General features: G+C 30.3%; 1 protein-coding gene across 1 annotated transcript; it reads left to right on the top strand.

Moving 5' to 3' along the window:
• Window positions 1–9822: 9822 nt before the first annotated feature.
• On the top strand, window positions 9823–11091 carry LOC136074426 (zinc finger MYM-type protein 5-like). Its single transcript, XM_065786744.1, has 2 exons — window positions 9823–10141; window positions 10217–11091. The coding sequence occupies exons 1-2, from the start codon at window positions 9823–9825 to the stop codon at window positions 11089–11091; spliced, it is 1194 nt and encodes a 397-aa protein (XP_065642816.1).
• Window positions 11092–17486: the final 6395 nt, after the last annotated feature.

Below are 17486 nucleotides of genomic sequence, written 5' to 3'. Positions count from 1 at the left end.
AAATCGTTTGGAAACATTAATGAGAACAAGCTTGGAAACATTATTGAGAACAAGACTCTGAACCATTCAAAAAGCTGAAAAAACTTTCCACAACAAGACCGTTCGGGCAGAATGTATTAAAAGAGTGCAATCGATATTTATGTAAATGATCAATGTATTAAAAGAGTGCAATCGATAATTATGAATCACTCTTGCAACTTTGGGACAAATGTATGAAAGAAAAACTTGATTAAGAGATAAAAGCAAGAATCGTTAGTTGCAAGAGCCATATGAAATTTTTTTACTTCTTTTTCGGCATCAATTTCTCTAATAAGCATTACGTCATGACTAATAACTTGTCAAAATCCTTTTCATTGAAAAAGATGTCGGCAACCAGTGAAAAAAATCTGCATATTCAGTGATTGATACAATAAAAAAATATGAGAAAAGATGATGATTTCCATTTGTTTTTTGTAGTGGTTAAGAAAGCAGTAAATTCAATCAAATCAATTGAAAAACCTACCTTGCCGAGGAAACAAACAAAGTCGAATTATTCCATTTTTCAATACGTTATTGGTTACGAAGAACAAACTAACAATGCGTATTACCCCAAAACAGCCGATGGTTATTTTAAGCCAGTATATTTTGAAGCTCTTGACACAATTATTAATACAATAGAAGATTCAAACAACCAGCATTCAAGAAGTTTGACGTGATCGGTCAGACATATTGTCAAAGAAAACTGTCGTTGTTTTTTTTTTTGTCATTGTTTTTATTTTTATTTTCTATAATTTTGTTTTTGTATAGTCATTATTTTCTATTATAATTTTTAATATAACCAAGGTTTAACTGATTTACCAAACTTTTTACAAATTAATCAAATTAGAAATTAACAGTTTAGTAACTGAATTGTTTTTTTTTTAATTTTTTACTACAAAGTTATAAGGTATAAAAAAATCTTTTGAAAAAACAAATACCTTATTTAAGTGATTTTATATGTGCTTTTCATCCATATTATTTTTAAATTGTACAAAAAATAAATGATTAAAAAATAGTATGGATAAGACATATCAGACTCAGCAAACTTAAAATTTGTTTAAATATAAAAATCTCTATTTCCTAAGGAAAACAATCTTTTTCAAGTCGTCTTTGGCTAAATAGTAGCGAAGCCCTGTTTTTGTAGTAGATACTTCAACTTTGCAAATGATGTGGACATCTGGAATCCAGCATTGGCTATCCACTGGTGGCCATTAAAATGACCGTGCAGGACCATTTGAATACATAAATTTAACAATTACATCTTTTTCTTCTAGATCAATATCTTTAATGACTCCTATCCCCCATTTTTGCTCATAAAAAACACCGGCTTAATTACCTGGTATTAAGTTTACAATTGTTACAGGGATGTTTCGAAAGTCATGAATCAAAGCAAAATATTCATCAACACTGCATAGCTTTGCGCCTGTCAATAAAAAAAAAGCAACATATGCATTTACGTTGTTTTACTTATTTTGTTAAGCATGTTTTATTAAAGGCATTAAAAGAAAATTGTAAATCCAAAATAAAACAAAAATATTTTTGTTTTCATGTTTTTTAATAAAAGGTATATTAAATGTCTGTTCTTTTACCTTTTGATGGCCAAATGGTAAAAACTGATGGTAATTAGGTGTTCCAGGTATGCTATTTGCAGTATTCAATCGTTCCTTAAGAATGAAATGTACACCTTAAATGTTTTTTGCAATATTTGTACATTGCTTGTGGAGATAAAATATGATTACCAATATCTCTTTGCAAGCTTGCTAGTGTTGCTAAACGTTTGACTGTACCATCTACCCCATCACAAGGTTGCTTACCGTGACTTGTTGCAAAAAAGTTTCATTTAGCAGGAAGACCAAAATCTTCAAAATGGAAACAAAAATTCCAAATATTTTTGTAATTCTTATATTGATCTGCACACCCACCTAAAAAGTATTTAATATTTTTTATTTGAGGTAGATTTGTTTTAATATCATTACTGACAACATCAATAATTTTATACACCATGTTCACATCATGGATCATATCGTCTGAAATAATACAATAAGATTTGTGAATGAGAAAACCTTCTTTTTTGAAACAAATAATCACATGATGCAGTGTACATTGTAAATTTGTCCAATGAAAGCTTTGTACTTGATTCTGAACTACAAATTTATAGTTTTCTGAAAAATCACCCAGAACTGACTTTTAGCTAAATACGAGTGTGGTGCAAAATTTTGTCAGTCACACCAAAAGAATGTAAAAGCAGTTTTAAATTCTAATAAATAGCACAGACGTAATAAGTGACAGGGGCCCCAGCCCCAGCTAAAAATGAAACTTTTTTCAAACCTTGCCCCGGCCCCGACTAAACTATAAGATTTAGCAGGGGTTGATAGCCGGGGCTAGAAAAAAATTTATAATTTATATATTATATTTTTATGCTTACATTTACTATTTATTAGATACTGGCATATATTTATATATTCTCAAACTCTAACTTACTTCCAACAAGATTGCAAGCAACCACTATTAAGTTATGAATTACTTTAAAATAGAGAATTAAAATAGAGAAGTAAAAATACTAGGATATGGTTAACTGAAGACTTGAAAAGTTGAAGGTTGTATATTAAAGAAAAACATGAAGATGGCTAATAGTAATAATGTTTTTTTGATGTGCAAGGAAAAAAAATGGATAAATAAAAGTTTTTATTGCATGAAGGTACAGTACAGATTCAGTAAAAGGATGCAACTTGTTGAATAAGAAACAGACAAGAATGAATTTTAGTTTATCGTAATAGAGATGACAAAAACAACCTTACAACAACGGGAGAGTGGCTCAAGCCTGGCAGATAAAGCCGGTCTAATTTATTATTATTTATTTTTTTATGTTAATTCACCTCCCCAAAGCTGAAAACGCCACTACAGAAGAGGAGGCTACTTAATTGTGGTTATAACCCTCTCTCAACTATATAACTCCAAAAGATGAACCTTGACAACCAAGGCCGTTGCGCAGAGAAACAAGTTGAGTGCGGTACTACCAGGGACGTGGTGGGGATCGAACTCAGTACCTCTCACTTATGAAACGAGCGCTCTACCACTTCACCACGACCGCTTTGTATTTACAATATGCTTTTAGACTTTGTTTGAGAGTAAGAGGGTTATTATTCATCAATATAGAACTACCAACATTATTGCAATATTTTTTTGCAGTAAATAAATGAGTTTTGTTGTAGATTTTAAGTCCAGGAATTGCATCCATAAGCTACAGCAAGCCTTAGGCTGTTACAGAAGAGAGATCAGATTAAAAATCATCTGCTTGTTCTAAGCAATCAAAAAGTGAAGATTTTTTGTCAAGTCAAGTGTATAAAATTGAGTCGTCAACAAATACACTTTAGATGTTAAATTTTCACGAAGATTGATATTGTAGATAAGAAACAATACAGGAGCAAAGATTTAAGGGTATCACAAGATACCTTGTGGTACCCTTAAAGTTACTTGAAATAAAGAAAGGTGTAGGCCTTCAAGAATAACTTTATTACTGCAGTTAGTAAGAAATGATTTAATAATATCAAAACCTTTGTATAAAGAATAACTGAGTGAAGACTAATAACTGAGTGAAGATAAATCGTAGGATAATTTGAGAGGTCGAGTGCTTTCTAGAGTTTTGAAAAATTTAGCACTTTTTAAAAATTAAATGTTATTAAATATTATGTAATTAATAAGATTAAATGTTAGACTACTTTAGTTAATGACATTGTTGAAGACTCAACAAAAGTCTCTAGAACCTAACATCTAATATAAGATACAAGGTTTAGTAAACTGAGAATAACAGAGTTTATCTTTCATATTTATATTAACTTTAGTATTTATATGGTGTAGTATTTGCCGAAAGAAAAGATGACGACGATGATGATGGTTATGATGATGGTAATGATGATGATCATATGGATGTGCGGTAATGCAACTAAAATGTTCTTTATCGCAACGCGCTTGTTCGGTAAAGCATCTCTTGTTAGTTATTGCAACTTTTTTGTTCGCTATTGCAACTCCGCGTTCGGTTTTGCAGCTTGAATAACTTTATTTTTTTTACTAAGTGGTTACGTCGTCAGCCGGCACAAAAAAATTTTCGTTCGAAGTCAGTTGGGCAGAGTGGTAAGCGACAGGCACTATGACTCAAAAAGAGGTTTTCATTTTCCAAAAAAACAAAGACCAGATATATTACTGATTTGGGGAGAAATGTAGGAGAGTGCTGCTACATCAATTGATCTATACCTGCCCCAACCCAAACCCTCAGTCGATGTAGCATTCCCTTGTATGTTATTCATAAATTAGCCAATGTAGCAGTACTCTCCTACATTTCTTCCCAATAATATTCAGGTCTTCGTTTTTTGAAAAATCAAAACCTCGTTTTGATTCTTATCTTTCGCTTACCGGGCAGAGAAAAATTTGTTTGGTCAGTGAAGTAAAATATATTGGTATTAAAACAAACTATATTTTTAGGAAGTAAATTTATGGAAATCTAATATATATCAGTAGCCTATATATATATAGTACAAATACACATGTGTTTAAAGTTGTAAAATTCTTTTAAGTTTTATTTTCAAAATTAAGACAAAAAAAGCACTTAACTTAAAAATGTATATATTTTTTTGAGTACAATCAATTTTAAAGTTTATCCAACTTTACAAATCAATTTGTGATATATCTAAAAGGTATGAGCTTTTTTTTTTTTTTTTTTGCTCTTTATTACAACTTTTTAATAATTCATTTTACAGTTTTTATAAATAAAAATAAAATAAAAATCTAAATAGAAGAAAGAAAATACAATAAAAAGATTTTGTAATAAAAATAATAAAGAAAGCGGAAACTCGAAGAAGACCGGCAGGTCTTGACTCTCGGTGACAACACCGAGAACCGCTGAAGTAAAACACTTATTTTAAATTTAAAATAATCTAAAAAGTATATACACAAATAACGTTTTTTTCACATTAAACATTAGTCTACAGAATAAAATAATTAAATAAACTTGAAAATATTTTAAAAGTAAATCAATATATTTGTAATTGAAAAAATTAGTTTTTTAAGAATAAATTTAAAAGAATTTAAAGTACAATCTTGAGAAATATCATTTGGAGCATTTAAAATTACATTAACCAGATATATTACTGATTTGGGGAGAAAATTAACCTGATATATTACTGAGAAAATTAACCAGGTATATTACAAAAAAATATACAGATTTTTAAGTTAAGTGCTTTTTTTGTCTTAATTTTGTAAATAAAAATTAAAAGAATTTTACAACTTTAAACACATGTGTATTTGTACTATATATATATGAGCTGGCTAAAATCAAAGTGATGTATTTCTAGTCAATAATTGAGTAAAAGTTTACATAAACAATTCTGATTCTAGATAGCTAGATCTAGCTATCTAGAATCAAAGTGGTGAGTGGTTTTCTATTAAATCTAAGTGGTGTAACTTCTACTCAAAATTTCACCTAAAACATTACTATTTTAACCAGCTTATAATAGTATCAATAACACTTTAATAAGCATTTGAAAAAAAAATTTCTGTTCCTCGGGGTTTCTTATGTAATTCCTAATAAAATGGTTCCTAAACCCGCATATGACATTTATTTTGCTCAATCAGGTCAGGTTACTGAAATACAGCACACCAATTTTTTTTGAGAAAAACGTAATTTTTATGAAATCTCTCATTTTCATCCTAGTAATGTAATACATTGCAATAATTATTTGTGAACTGAAAGAAGTCCTTGATGCCTTACGTTTGTGAAGAGTTATCGCGTTTAAGATACCAACAATAATCAGCTAACATGTTTATGTCTCAACCTCCTTGATATCTGGTCTCCGTTGTTTTTACATCCTGGTGGAATCTTTCACCCTGCTCCTCGCTGTAATCTCCACAGTTTTCATGAAAATAGTCAAGAAGATGTGACTGGAGAAAATGCATTTTTATTGACATGCAAGCTCCCAATTTTTCGAAGCTTTTCATAAACTCATTGACATGTGAAACATATTCAGAGCTTCTTTTATTTCCCAGAAATCCTTCAATTACTGTGCTGAACGTTTGCCATGCATCTCGTTCAATGCCAACCATTTTGATATCAATATCTTTGTCCTTTAACAGAGTTCTAATTTTGAGTCCGTCAAATATACCTGCATGTAACTTGGCATCGCTGATCTGTGGAAACTTTTGCAATAAATAATTAAAAGCTTGGCCCTCTTTGTTTAGTGCTTTTACAAAAATTTTCATCAGAACAAGTTTGATTTGGAGAGGAGGAGGTAAAATATTTTTTGGAGGGACTTTTGGTTCAGCTATCACGTCGCAGCTGCCAATTGTGAATGTCTCCTTAGATGGTCACTCTTTCTGTTTATAGTGAAGACTATCTGCCCTACTATCCCATAGGCATAAGAAATAAGGGTATTTTGTGTACCCCCCTTGCATCCCAAGTAGAAAGCACGCAATCTGAAAAGAAAAGATTAATTTATAAAAAATCAAATCTTGGTAAGTTAAAATATTTCTTTCTAAAAAATTACCCACATGTGCTAAAGTATTTTCATTGGAAAGCTTTATATTGACAAGAAAACTTAATAAGTATTTTACCATAAGGTCACCACATATTAGCAAATTGTGGTTAGAGTACTTGATTGAATCAATCATTATTTTTATGTTCTGGTAGCTTTCTGTCAACTGAACTGAATGTCCAATAGGTACAGATGCCATTTTATTGCCAATGTGTAGGAGTACTGTCTTTAGGCTTCTGCTATAGGAATCAATAAAGAGCCTCGATTCTCTTGGTTGGTAAGGAACGCCAAGTGCCTCTATTAAGTCTTTTAAATCATTGCAATATGCCAACGAGCTAGAAGAATCAACTTCAAAGAACTTTCGAAACTTTTCTTCTCTGTTTCTATACCAATAAAAGGTAGTTTCTTTGAAGAGGAGATTGCTCTCACTAAGACGGGAACCAAGAAGTTGTGCATTCTCTTTAGAAAAACTAAGATCTCTGGTCAAGTCATTTAGTTGACTTTGAATAAGTGGTCTTGGCAAAGTCATGCTAGACGCTGGCTCATATGTCAAAGATATGCCAGTGTCTTCCACTTTTACACCTTCCATATCCTCTTCTAGTTCGCCTTTCTCAGGTAGAGAAGGAACTGGAACTCCTGGACCATGTGGTACTGGCCTAATGGTAGAAAGAATGTCAGGATAGACCACCATGTGTTTGTTTTTCTTATTGACTCCTGAAAAAATTTACATATTTATTTTCAGATTTTTATCCACTTTTCTATACAATTTAAAGAACTTTTTTGTTGAATTTTAACTCAATTTTTATAAACAATTCAAACTTCATTAGACTATAAAAAAATATATATATATATGTTTGGATTAGTTAAATATTGTTCTTTTAAGAAATTATCTTACCTTGAAGATTGGTCATACAAAAATAGCAGTCTGTAGTATGGTCCTTGCCTTCTCTCCGTACCATCGGTACACCAAATGACATACAGTTTGCTGTGCCCTCAATCCAGTGCCTTAAGGCTACGATGCAGGTTTTGCACCATATATGTGGGGCAAAGCTTTTGTTTTGATTGCCAAGCCTTATTCTAAAATATGCACTGTAAAGGGACTTTATTAACGTAGTTATGATGCATTGCTGATCACTAAAAGTTACCTTTCCACAACATAGCAGAATCTATCGGGACTATTTTTACATTTTCTATTCTTTTTTATGATATAAATTTTATTTATCTCATATATTAGCCTGTAAAAAAGTTGGCAATGATAAATAAAACTTTATAAGTATACTTTAGATACTGTTTAAAGATATATTAATACACAACTGTCACCTGAGAATTGCAATAAAATGAACACTCAACTTTTATATGCGGTAAAGAGCCCTAAGTCTATATCTTAAAAACTAGACCTGATTGAGAAATTTGAATCTTAGATTCGGATTTAGAAGACAAATTTCATTGAGAATCACCTAAGAAAACCCTAGTAACATTTTTTATGCAGACCATGTAATGTACTTTACGCTTATAATAATATTATTATTAATATACTGGTTAGAATTAGAGTGGTTTAAGTCACTTTTAAGTTGACATAAAAGTTATGATTTTTATTTCTTAAGTATATGACTATTTAGTATTCTTTTTGTTTTACAATATTAAAAGATTTTACTCATAAAGAGTAAAGTTTAGACTATCTTCATAAATTTAAAGAATTAATAAAAAAATTTAACTTTTTCTCATGTTTTATTTTTATGTGTATTTAAGTAATATGTCTGACGAAAACTATTAATAATACTCCAACATTATTATCTTTTGTTTCTTAAAAAGATAATGATGCTTATTATAAAATTAAAAGACATTATATAGTTTTACCATATTTACAATAGTTTAGTTTAAATGTTACTAAAGTCAATTAATTTGTTTGCAAGTTTAAAACTATCTATTAAAGTTTGTTAAAGCTTTCAAACATATTCGCTGACTGCTTCCTGACCGCTGACCGCTTCGTGACCGCTGAATTAAATGCAAACATATTCCTGACCGCTGGATTAATTGCAAACAAATTCCTGAATTAAGTGCAAACAAATGCGCAGGGTGTGCAAGCTCAATAAAGTTTCAAATGTTAAAGCAAATTTATTTTTTTCTTTAGTTATATAGTTGTAAGAGTAGCCTTCAAAACCTGATGAACAAGATAAATGTCGTTATGCTTGTATTATATTTCATATCTTTTTCAAAGTTGTTTTCAAAAGTATTTAAACATTCAGTTAGGGATTGTTTATATATTTTGCAGCACAAAGTTTATTTAAAAAAAAGAAGTGTAAAAGTCTTTAACTCTTTTACATGACAGTTTTCATGACAGTTTTCATGACAGTTTACATGACAGTTATCATGACAGTTTACATGACAGTTTTCATGACAGTTTACATGACAGTTTACATGACAGTTTTCATGACAGTTTACATGACAGTTTTCATGACAGTTTACATGACAGTTTTCATGACAGTTTACATGACAGTTTTCATGACAGTTTACATGACAGTTATCATGACAGTTTACATGACAGTTATCATGACAGTTTACATAACAGTTTTCATGACAGTTTACATGACAGTTATCATGACAGTTTACATGACAGTTTTCATGACAGTTTACATGACAGTTATCATGACAGTTTACATGACAGTTTTCATGACAGTTTACATGACAGTTTTCATGACAGTTTACATGACAGTTTTCATGACAGTTTACATGACAGTTTTCATGACAGTTTACATGACAGTTATCATGACAGTTTACATGACAGTTTTCATTAAACGAGATATTTTGACTTTTTATTTAACTTCAGGCTATGCGAGGAATAACTTTTGATCTCTTTTGTTTTGTTTACCAGTGAAATTTAGCATTGCATAATTTATGGACAATCTCTAATCAAATCCACTCTTATACCAACGAAATTCACTAATACTTTAATTCAGGCCCTATCAGAGGGGGGGGGGGCCACACGGGCCATTTGGCCTAGGCCTCGACCTAAATAGGGGCCTCCAAATTTTTTCGGAAATTTAATATATTTTTATTAAATTGTGATAACATGAGCAATTACATAAAATTTTAATCAATGTTGAGACAATATTTTAATATACTTAATTAGTTGATTATTAATACACATAATTATTATTTTAATTAAATATTTGTCTTGTATTAAGTTTGTTCTGATATTTATTTTAGTTCAGTCATTAATAATTGTTGTTTGCAGCAAGATCGAAAACTTTTAAAACTAATGTCATTGCTAAATTTAAACATGAAGAGAAAATTTGAAAGTGGTGCATCCAAAAGGCGAAAAAGACAAAAAATTGAAGAAGAAACAAAGAGCCTAAAGTCAATAACATCATTTCTAAGACCACTAGAAAATCAAGCCAACCCAACACACGGTAAATCAGATATTGAAATATCTGGAACTACATCTTCTGAAAAATCAATGTTACAACAAAACAAAAATCCCAAGATAGATACAAATGTGCAAGACATCTCAAATACAACTTGTGTCTCTGAATCTGGAATTACAGATTTAGAAAGCTTGGAATCAAATTGTGAAAATTCATTGATTCACCAAAGCAACAGTCAGTAGAGGGAAATAAATTTGCAAGCCATCTCAAATGATAATTGTATCTCTGATTCTGAAATTTCATATTCAGAAAGTTTGGACCAAAAATGTGAATCAGATTGTTCTAATATATCAAAATTGATTGTGTCTGACATTGGCACTGTTGACAAACGAAATATTACTCAAATGCAAGAAAGTTTCCAAACAAACTTTTTAATTCCAAACAATATTCCACGAGGTTCTTATAATCACGCCTTTCCTACTCGTCTGAGATCAAAAATTCTTCCCAATGGTGAGATATGCACAAGAGATTGGCTTTGCTGGAGTGATGTGCAACAGTCATTCTATTGTGCACCATGCTTTCTTTTGAACAAAAGTGATTCCAAGGTATCCACCTTTTCAGAACAGTTAGGTTGGAATATCACCAGGGGTTGGAGAAAGTTGAAAGACCGAATACGAGCACATGAAATGTCTGTATTACACAAACAAAACTATGTCAAATGGAAATCAGCCAGTAGAGCAGCCATCAGAAAAAGTTCTATTGATAATTTACTAATAACAGAATTGTCAACTGAAACCAGTAATTGGACAAAACTTCTTGAGCGCCTTTTGAACGTCATTCTTTTTCTTTCTGAACGTGGGCTTGCTTTATTTGGTTCCAGTCAACACATTTATGACCCTGACAATGGAAACTTTCTCGGAATAATTGAGCTCCTCAGCAAATATGATCCAATTTTATCAGAGCATGTGAAAAAGGTCCATGAATCTCAACTGAACAAAAAGCGCTTACAAGCTCATTATCTGTCCACCCGGATTCAAAATGAATTTATTGAACTCTGTGGATCTTTTGTTCAAACCAAAATTATTGAAGAGATTCAAAACATCAAATATTTTTCAATTGTTGTTGATGCAACACCAGACTGCTCTCACAAGGAGCAAACAACTTTCATTATCCGTTATATATAAATTGATGGATCTAAATTTTCCATTGAAGAACGGTTTCTCTATTTTGACGATAACTCAAAAAAAACTGGAAAAGAAATTGTAGCAAGGATTCTTCACGTTCTAACTTTGTTGAACATAGATTTTAAACTGTGTACTGGTCAGGCATACAACAATGGTCCAAACATGGCTGGAAAATACAAAGGTGTGCAAGCAGTTTTGCTAGAAGAAAACCCAAACTGTATGCTTGCCAGCTGTGGAAATCACACTTTAAACCTTGTTGGTGTTGACTGTGCTGAATCATGCAAAGAAGCAATTCTTTACTTTGGAATTGTGCAGCAAATGTACAATTTCTTCAGCAGTAGTCCACAAAGGTGGGAAATTCTCAAGCAACATGTACCTGCTTCACTACATGGTATTTCCAAGACCCGATGGTCAGCAAGGATTGAAGCAGTAAAACCAGTTGCCCGTCACTTGAATTCACTGAGAACAGCTTTAAAAGAGCTGCAATCTCTCAATCTCACAGTATCAGCTCAGTCAGAACTTCAGTCCATTCAAAAGTATTTGTCAAAATTTGAATGCATTGTAATGTCATCTTTATGGATGAAGCTCCTCACAATGATTCACCAAACCAATCTTATAATTGAGGCAAGAAATGCAACTCTAGATGTTGAAATGGAAAACATTAAAAATCTCATAGACAGCATTCAACAGATTCGTGAAAAATGGGATGCTGTTCTGAGTGAGTCAAAATTAATTGCAATGAATATTAACATTTCACCAGAATTTTCTACCACTCGAAAGTTGAAAACACAATTTGATTCAGAACAGCACTATAAAATCAATGTATTTTATGTTATAATCGGCTCTATTCTAGCAGGTCTTAAACATCGATTTGAGTCACAACAACAAATTTGTAGTATTTTTGGATTTTTTTGGCACTTCAACAAGATGAGCAATGAAGAACTACTCAGTGCCACAACAAACTTTCAAAAAAAGTACCACAAGGAAATACTGTCTGATATTTCTGATGAGATAATCTTTCTGAAACAAATTTACTCCACAAACTTTACATCAGATTGCAAACCAAAAGAATTGTTTCAAGAAATATTAGAACTTGGACTGTCTGGTGTTTTTCCTAACATATCAATTGCTTTGCGAATTTTTATCAGTTTACCTGTCTCAGTGGCTTCAGAAGAAAAGTCTTTCAATGTGTTGAAACAAGTAAAGAACTATCACCGTTCAACCATGGGACAAGAACGCTTGAATGGACTTGCAATGTTGAATATTAACTGTGATATTGCAAGAAAACTCGATTTTTCAACAGTTGTCAGTGCATTTGCAAAAGCAAAAGCAAGTAAAGCATTTTTAAAATAAAAATTATTAATTTGCTGTTTTTTTATTTATTATGCAATGGCAGTTATTTTATGGTAAGGGCCTCAAAATTTGTAAATGGCCCGGGCCTCACTCAGTCTCTGAAAGGGCCTGCTTTAATTTTTGCTTTTTCTATTCTTTATTTCTAGAAGTTCATGTAAAACGCGATTATTTTACCTAGTTTTTAAATTATTAATTAGTTTTTTTGACTTGTCCTAAAAGTTTGTTATAATTATGATAATTACAGCAACTATAATTTTATTGTAGTGAAAACTTTTTTTTATCGCACAATCAAACGAAATGTAGTATGCAGAATTAAAAAAAAAAAACTTGAAATAAAGAGATAATTAAGTTTTTTTTATCTTCTTTCTTCCTGAGGAAAGTAAAAAACTAAATTGTTCACTTTAAAGTACTTTCAAATAATCTGTGATCGTTATAAAGTTTAATTTTTTAAAAGTTATTTATAAATTTATTTTCATGTTTTTTAAGGAAAAAGATGGATGTTTTTAAGCTAGTGGATCATACTTTTGAAATACCTCGCTCTATTGATGTCAGCATCTGAAGCCTTACAACAGCATACTTTTCAATAATATCTAACTCAATATCACATCGTGTGCAAAAATACGCATTTGAATACAATTAACGCATGTCATTTCTTAGAAAAATTTAAAAGTGCTTATTTAAATTTTTCTAAAAAAAGTATGTACTTTTTTAATGCTTTGTGACAGACATTAAAGATTTGTTATCAAAATAACATTTTAAAGTTTGAAAATCATTTATTTAATTTTGTTACTACTTATGCGCATGACATCGCTGAAAATCATTTAAAACTTGTATAGATTAGAAGTGTTTAGAACTTTAGAACATCTTAAAAAATTCCAGAATATTTTAGACAACTTTAGAACATTCTGGAACAATTTAGAACATTCTGGAACAATTAAGAATATTCTAGAACAATTTAGAACATTTTGGAACAATTTAGAATATTCTAGAACAATTTAGAACATTCTAGAGCAATTAAGAATATTCTAGAACAATTTAGACTGTGTATATTTAGCTGCTTATCAAATTTTATAACTATTACAGAAGCAACACATGGCGACGTACAAGCCTAGCGATAGTAGCATTCAAAAGAACAAGGATGTCTGGGCCAATAATCTGGTAAAATTTGAAGACTTTCATTAAAGAAGAAGAATGGTCCCTTTGGAAGAATATTCACTGGGAGAAAAGTGCAGAATGCCTCTCCAAAAGCAAATTATCAGACGCTACCATTTCCTTGGACCAAAAATCAAAGGAAGAAAGGAGCGAATAGCGGAAATTTCCAAAAAAGTCACCAAATTGTGGAAGAATAAACTGAGTTTTCCTCGTCTGATTTTTCATCTGATTTTTCATACGAGCAAAAGTTATACAAGCAAAGCTTGAAAAAAATACTGAAATGTTATGATGAATGTATCAAGCGGGGAAGCTACGAACCCTTTAATAAAATTTTTGATAATACTAAAGTGAATGGAACATGGTTATCTTTCGAGGAAAAGCAATTGTACCACCTCCAAGTGGAAAGCAAAGGAACAGCGGAATATTCTTCAGGCCTAGCGGCCATTAAAGAAACGATCCATCCATCTAAAAGACAAAAACTTTCTAATAGGTCATATAACTTATCATACTATCCTGGTTTTAGTGATTCTGACTGAGGCTGACAACACTGAAGATGAAGAAGATGAGACTATTCCTACACCAACCAGAAAACATCCTAAAAGCAAAAATGCAGTCAACTTGGTGACCTACATAAGTATAAACTAAACCAAATAAGTTTTTAAGAAAAAACCTTTTTAGGCACCGATTCAATCCCCTTAGGTTTCCACCCATTTATAACTAAGTATATAAATTTTTGCTTTTAGAGAAACCGCGCCATTGCGGTAAAGTGGGGCAAGTGTGAGTAGAAGTGAGAAAAAAAATTTAAAACAACATTTTAATACAAATTATTAAATAGAAACTAATAAAATCACCTAATCAACATAAAAATGTTCAAGAGCTCTCACCAATCAAAGTAATCAAATGGCAACGGGAAGAAGCGGGGTATAAATATTTCTTTTTTCTGTCCTACTTCACCCCAATGTAAACACTGTTTCAAGGTACAATTCAAAATTAGGGCTTCTAGTGCACGCAGGGAAACAAAGCTATTTTTGCTAAATATAGGGGGAAGAAATTTAATTGTTTACATTAACAGTATATAGGCAACACTCCATTACATTAGAAATTTCAAATTATGTCAAAAACCATTTTTCAATGTCGGGGTGAACTTTTTTTTTAAAGATATGCAAATAATAGTTCATTTCGTGCTTTTTAGGTAAAAGTTCATAAAACTACAGTAAAGGAGCATGAGGTTGAAAAAAGTAATAACCCTAATATATATATATATATATATATACATATATATATATATATATATATATATATATATATATATATATATATATATATATATATATATATATATATATATATATATATATATATATATATATATGTATATATATATATATATATATATATATATTATTATATAACTATTTAATTATATAACTATTTAATTATATTAATAGTTATATATATATATATAACTATTAATATAATTTTAACCAATACAATGAAAAATGTCAAACAAAATCTCAACTTCAAAAAAATTTTTTTTATATATTTCTTTAAAGGTTTGTAAGAAATTAGTACAAAATATATTTAACACTAGAGGCCTTTCAATGTTTCATCAGTAGTGTTAGTTTAAGTGCTGTTATGTACAAATTTGTTTATTTTTTCTTACAAAAGTATTTTTTAATCAATTAATGTATTGTTGCTATTAGTTACCATTGTCTAATATTTTTTTAAACAGGAAGTGTTAGTTAAAAGTATCATGCTTTTGTTTATGCAAATGACTATATCATAAGTATCATAAGATAATAAATTTTTATCACTTTTAAGTTCCAGAAATACAAAAAGCTGGAAAAATGGTTCCATTATTTTTTTATTTATACGTTGGCAATCATATACATGATTGTCAAACCTGTCTGTTGAATGGCCAGTTCTGCAACTTGAAATATGACCATTAGTGCGATTTCTCAAATTGTTTGTTTTTCCAGTATACGTTGATTGACCATTACAAGACAAACATTTTAGATAATAAATGACATTCTTGCTGCTACAAGTAATGTGACTTTTAATGTTCCAAATAGTACCGTTGGATGTTACGAAATTATTTACCTCTTGTAGGTAAAATAAACAAATTTTGCAACGACTATCGTTACATTTAAAAATTCCTTTCTTTTTGTTATTAGATGTTGTGGAATTAAATTTAGCGGAAGTAAGTTGTCTCAGTAAATTTGGTGGTTGCTTGTAAGCTATTACAGGATTTATGTTAGAAAATATTTTTTGTATTCTTTCACTGGTGGATAAACTGAGTAGAAGTTTGGTTTTAGTTAATATAGGTTGGCAATTTAGGTTGCTGTAAAATGTAGTGACTAAAGGAACGACTTCATTAGGTTTCTTTTGTTGAGCTGGTCCTTGTAGTTTTGCATTATGAAATGCTTTTTCAATAACAATGTCTGGATAATTACATTCTTTCAGCCATAATTTAAGCTCTGCTAAACGCAGGTTTTCGGTGATATAATCAGATGTAAATACAATTATTCTTTTTGCAAGACTATAAGGGATGTTCTTTTTGGTGTGGTAAGGATGATGACTGTTAAAATTAAGATAATCGTGTGTGTTTGTTTCTTTATAAAATATGTCAGTTTTGATATATTTGTTATTTTGAAGAATAACAGAAATGTCTAAAAAATTAATTATATTATAAATATTTTCTTTTTCAACTAATTCAATGCCATAGTCAATTGTGAAGGTAATTGAATTGTTTAATTCGTTTAATTGTTTAGATATAAACAAATTTAAATTGTCACTCGCCGAATTAGTCAATTGTGAAGGTAATTGAATTGTTTAATTCGTTTAATTGTTTAGATATAAACAAATTTAAATTGTCACTCGCCGAATTAGTCAATTGTGAAGGTAATTGAATTGTTTAATTCGTTAAATTATTTAGATATAAACAAATTTAAATTGTCACTCGCCGAATTAGTCAGTTGTGAAGGTAATTGAATTGTTTAATTCGTTTAATTGTTTAGATATAAACAAATTTAAATTGTCACTCGCCGAATTAGTCAATTGTGAAGGTAATTGAATTGTTTAATTCGTTTAATTGTTTAGATATAAACAAATTTAAATTGTCACTCGCCGAATTAGTCAATTGTGAAGGTAATTGAATTGTTTAATTCGTTAAATTATTTAGATATAAACAAATTTAAATTGTCACTCGCCGAATTAGTCAGTTGTGAAGGTAATTGAATTGTTTAATTCGTTTAATTGTTTAGATATAAACAAATTTAAATTGTCACTCGCCGAATTAGTCAATTGTGAAGGTAATTGAATTTTTTAATTCGTTTAATTGTTTAGATATAAACAAATTTAAATTGTCACTCGCCGAATTAAACAATTCAATTACCTTCACAATTGACTATGGCATTGAATTAGTTGAAAAAGAAAATATTTATAATATAATTAATTTTTTAGACATTTCTGTTATTCTTCAAAATAACAAATATATCAAAACTGACATATTTTATAAAGAAACAAACACACACGATTATCTTAATTTTAACAGTCATCATCCTTACCACACCAAAAAGAACATCCCTTATAGTCTTGCAAAAAGAATAATTGTATTTACATCTGATTATATCACCGAAAACCTGCGTTTAGCAGAGCTTAAATTATGGCTGAAAGAATGTAATTATCCAGACATTGTTATTGAAAAAGCATTTCATAATGCAAAACTACAAGGACCAGCTCAACAAAAGAAACCTAATGAAGTCGTTCCTTTAGTCACTACATTTTACAGCAACCTAAATTGCCAACCTATATTAACTAAAACCAAACTTCTACTCAGTTTATCCACCAGTGAAAGAATACAAAAAATATTTTCTAACATAAATCCTGTA

This window comes from Hydra vulgaris, chromosome 01 (assembly GCF_038396675.1).
Source record: "Hydra vulgaris chromosome 01, alternate assembly HydraT2T_AEP".
NCBI lineage: Eukaryota > Metazoa > Cnidaria > Hydrozoa > Anthoathecata > Hydridae > Hydra > Hydra vulgaris.
The sequence above is the reverse complement of the archived record's forward strand: the minus strand, read 5'-3'. Positions and strand labels throughout refer to the sequence as shown.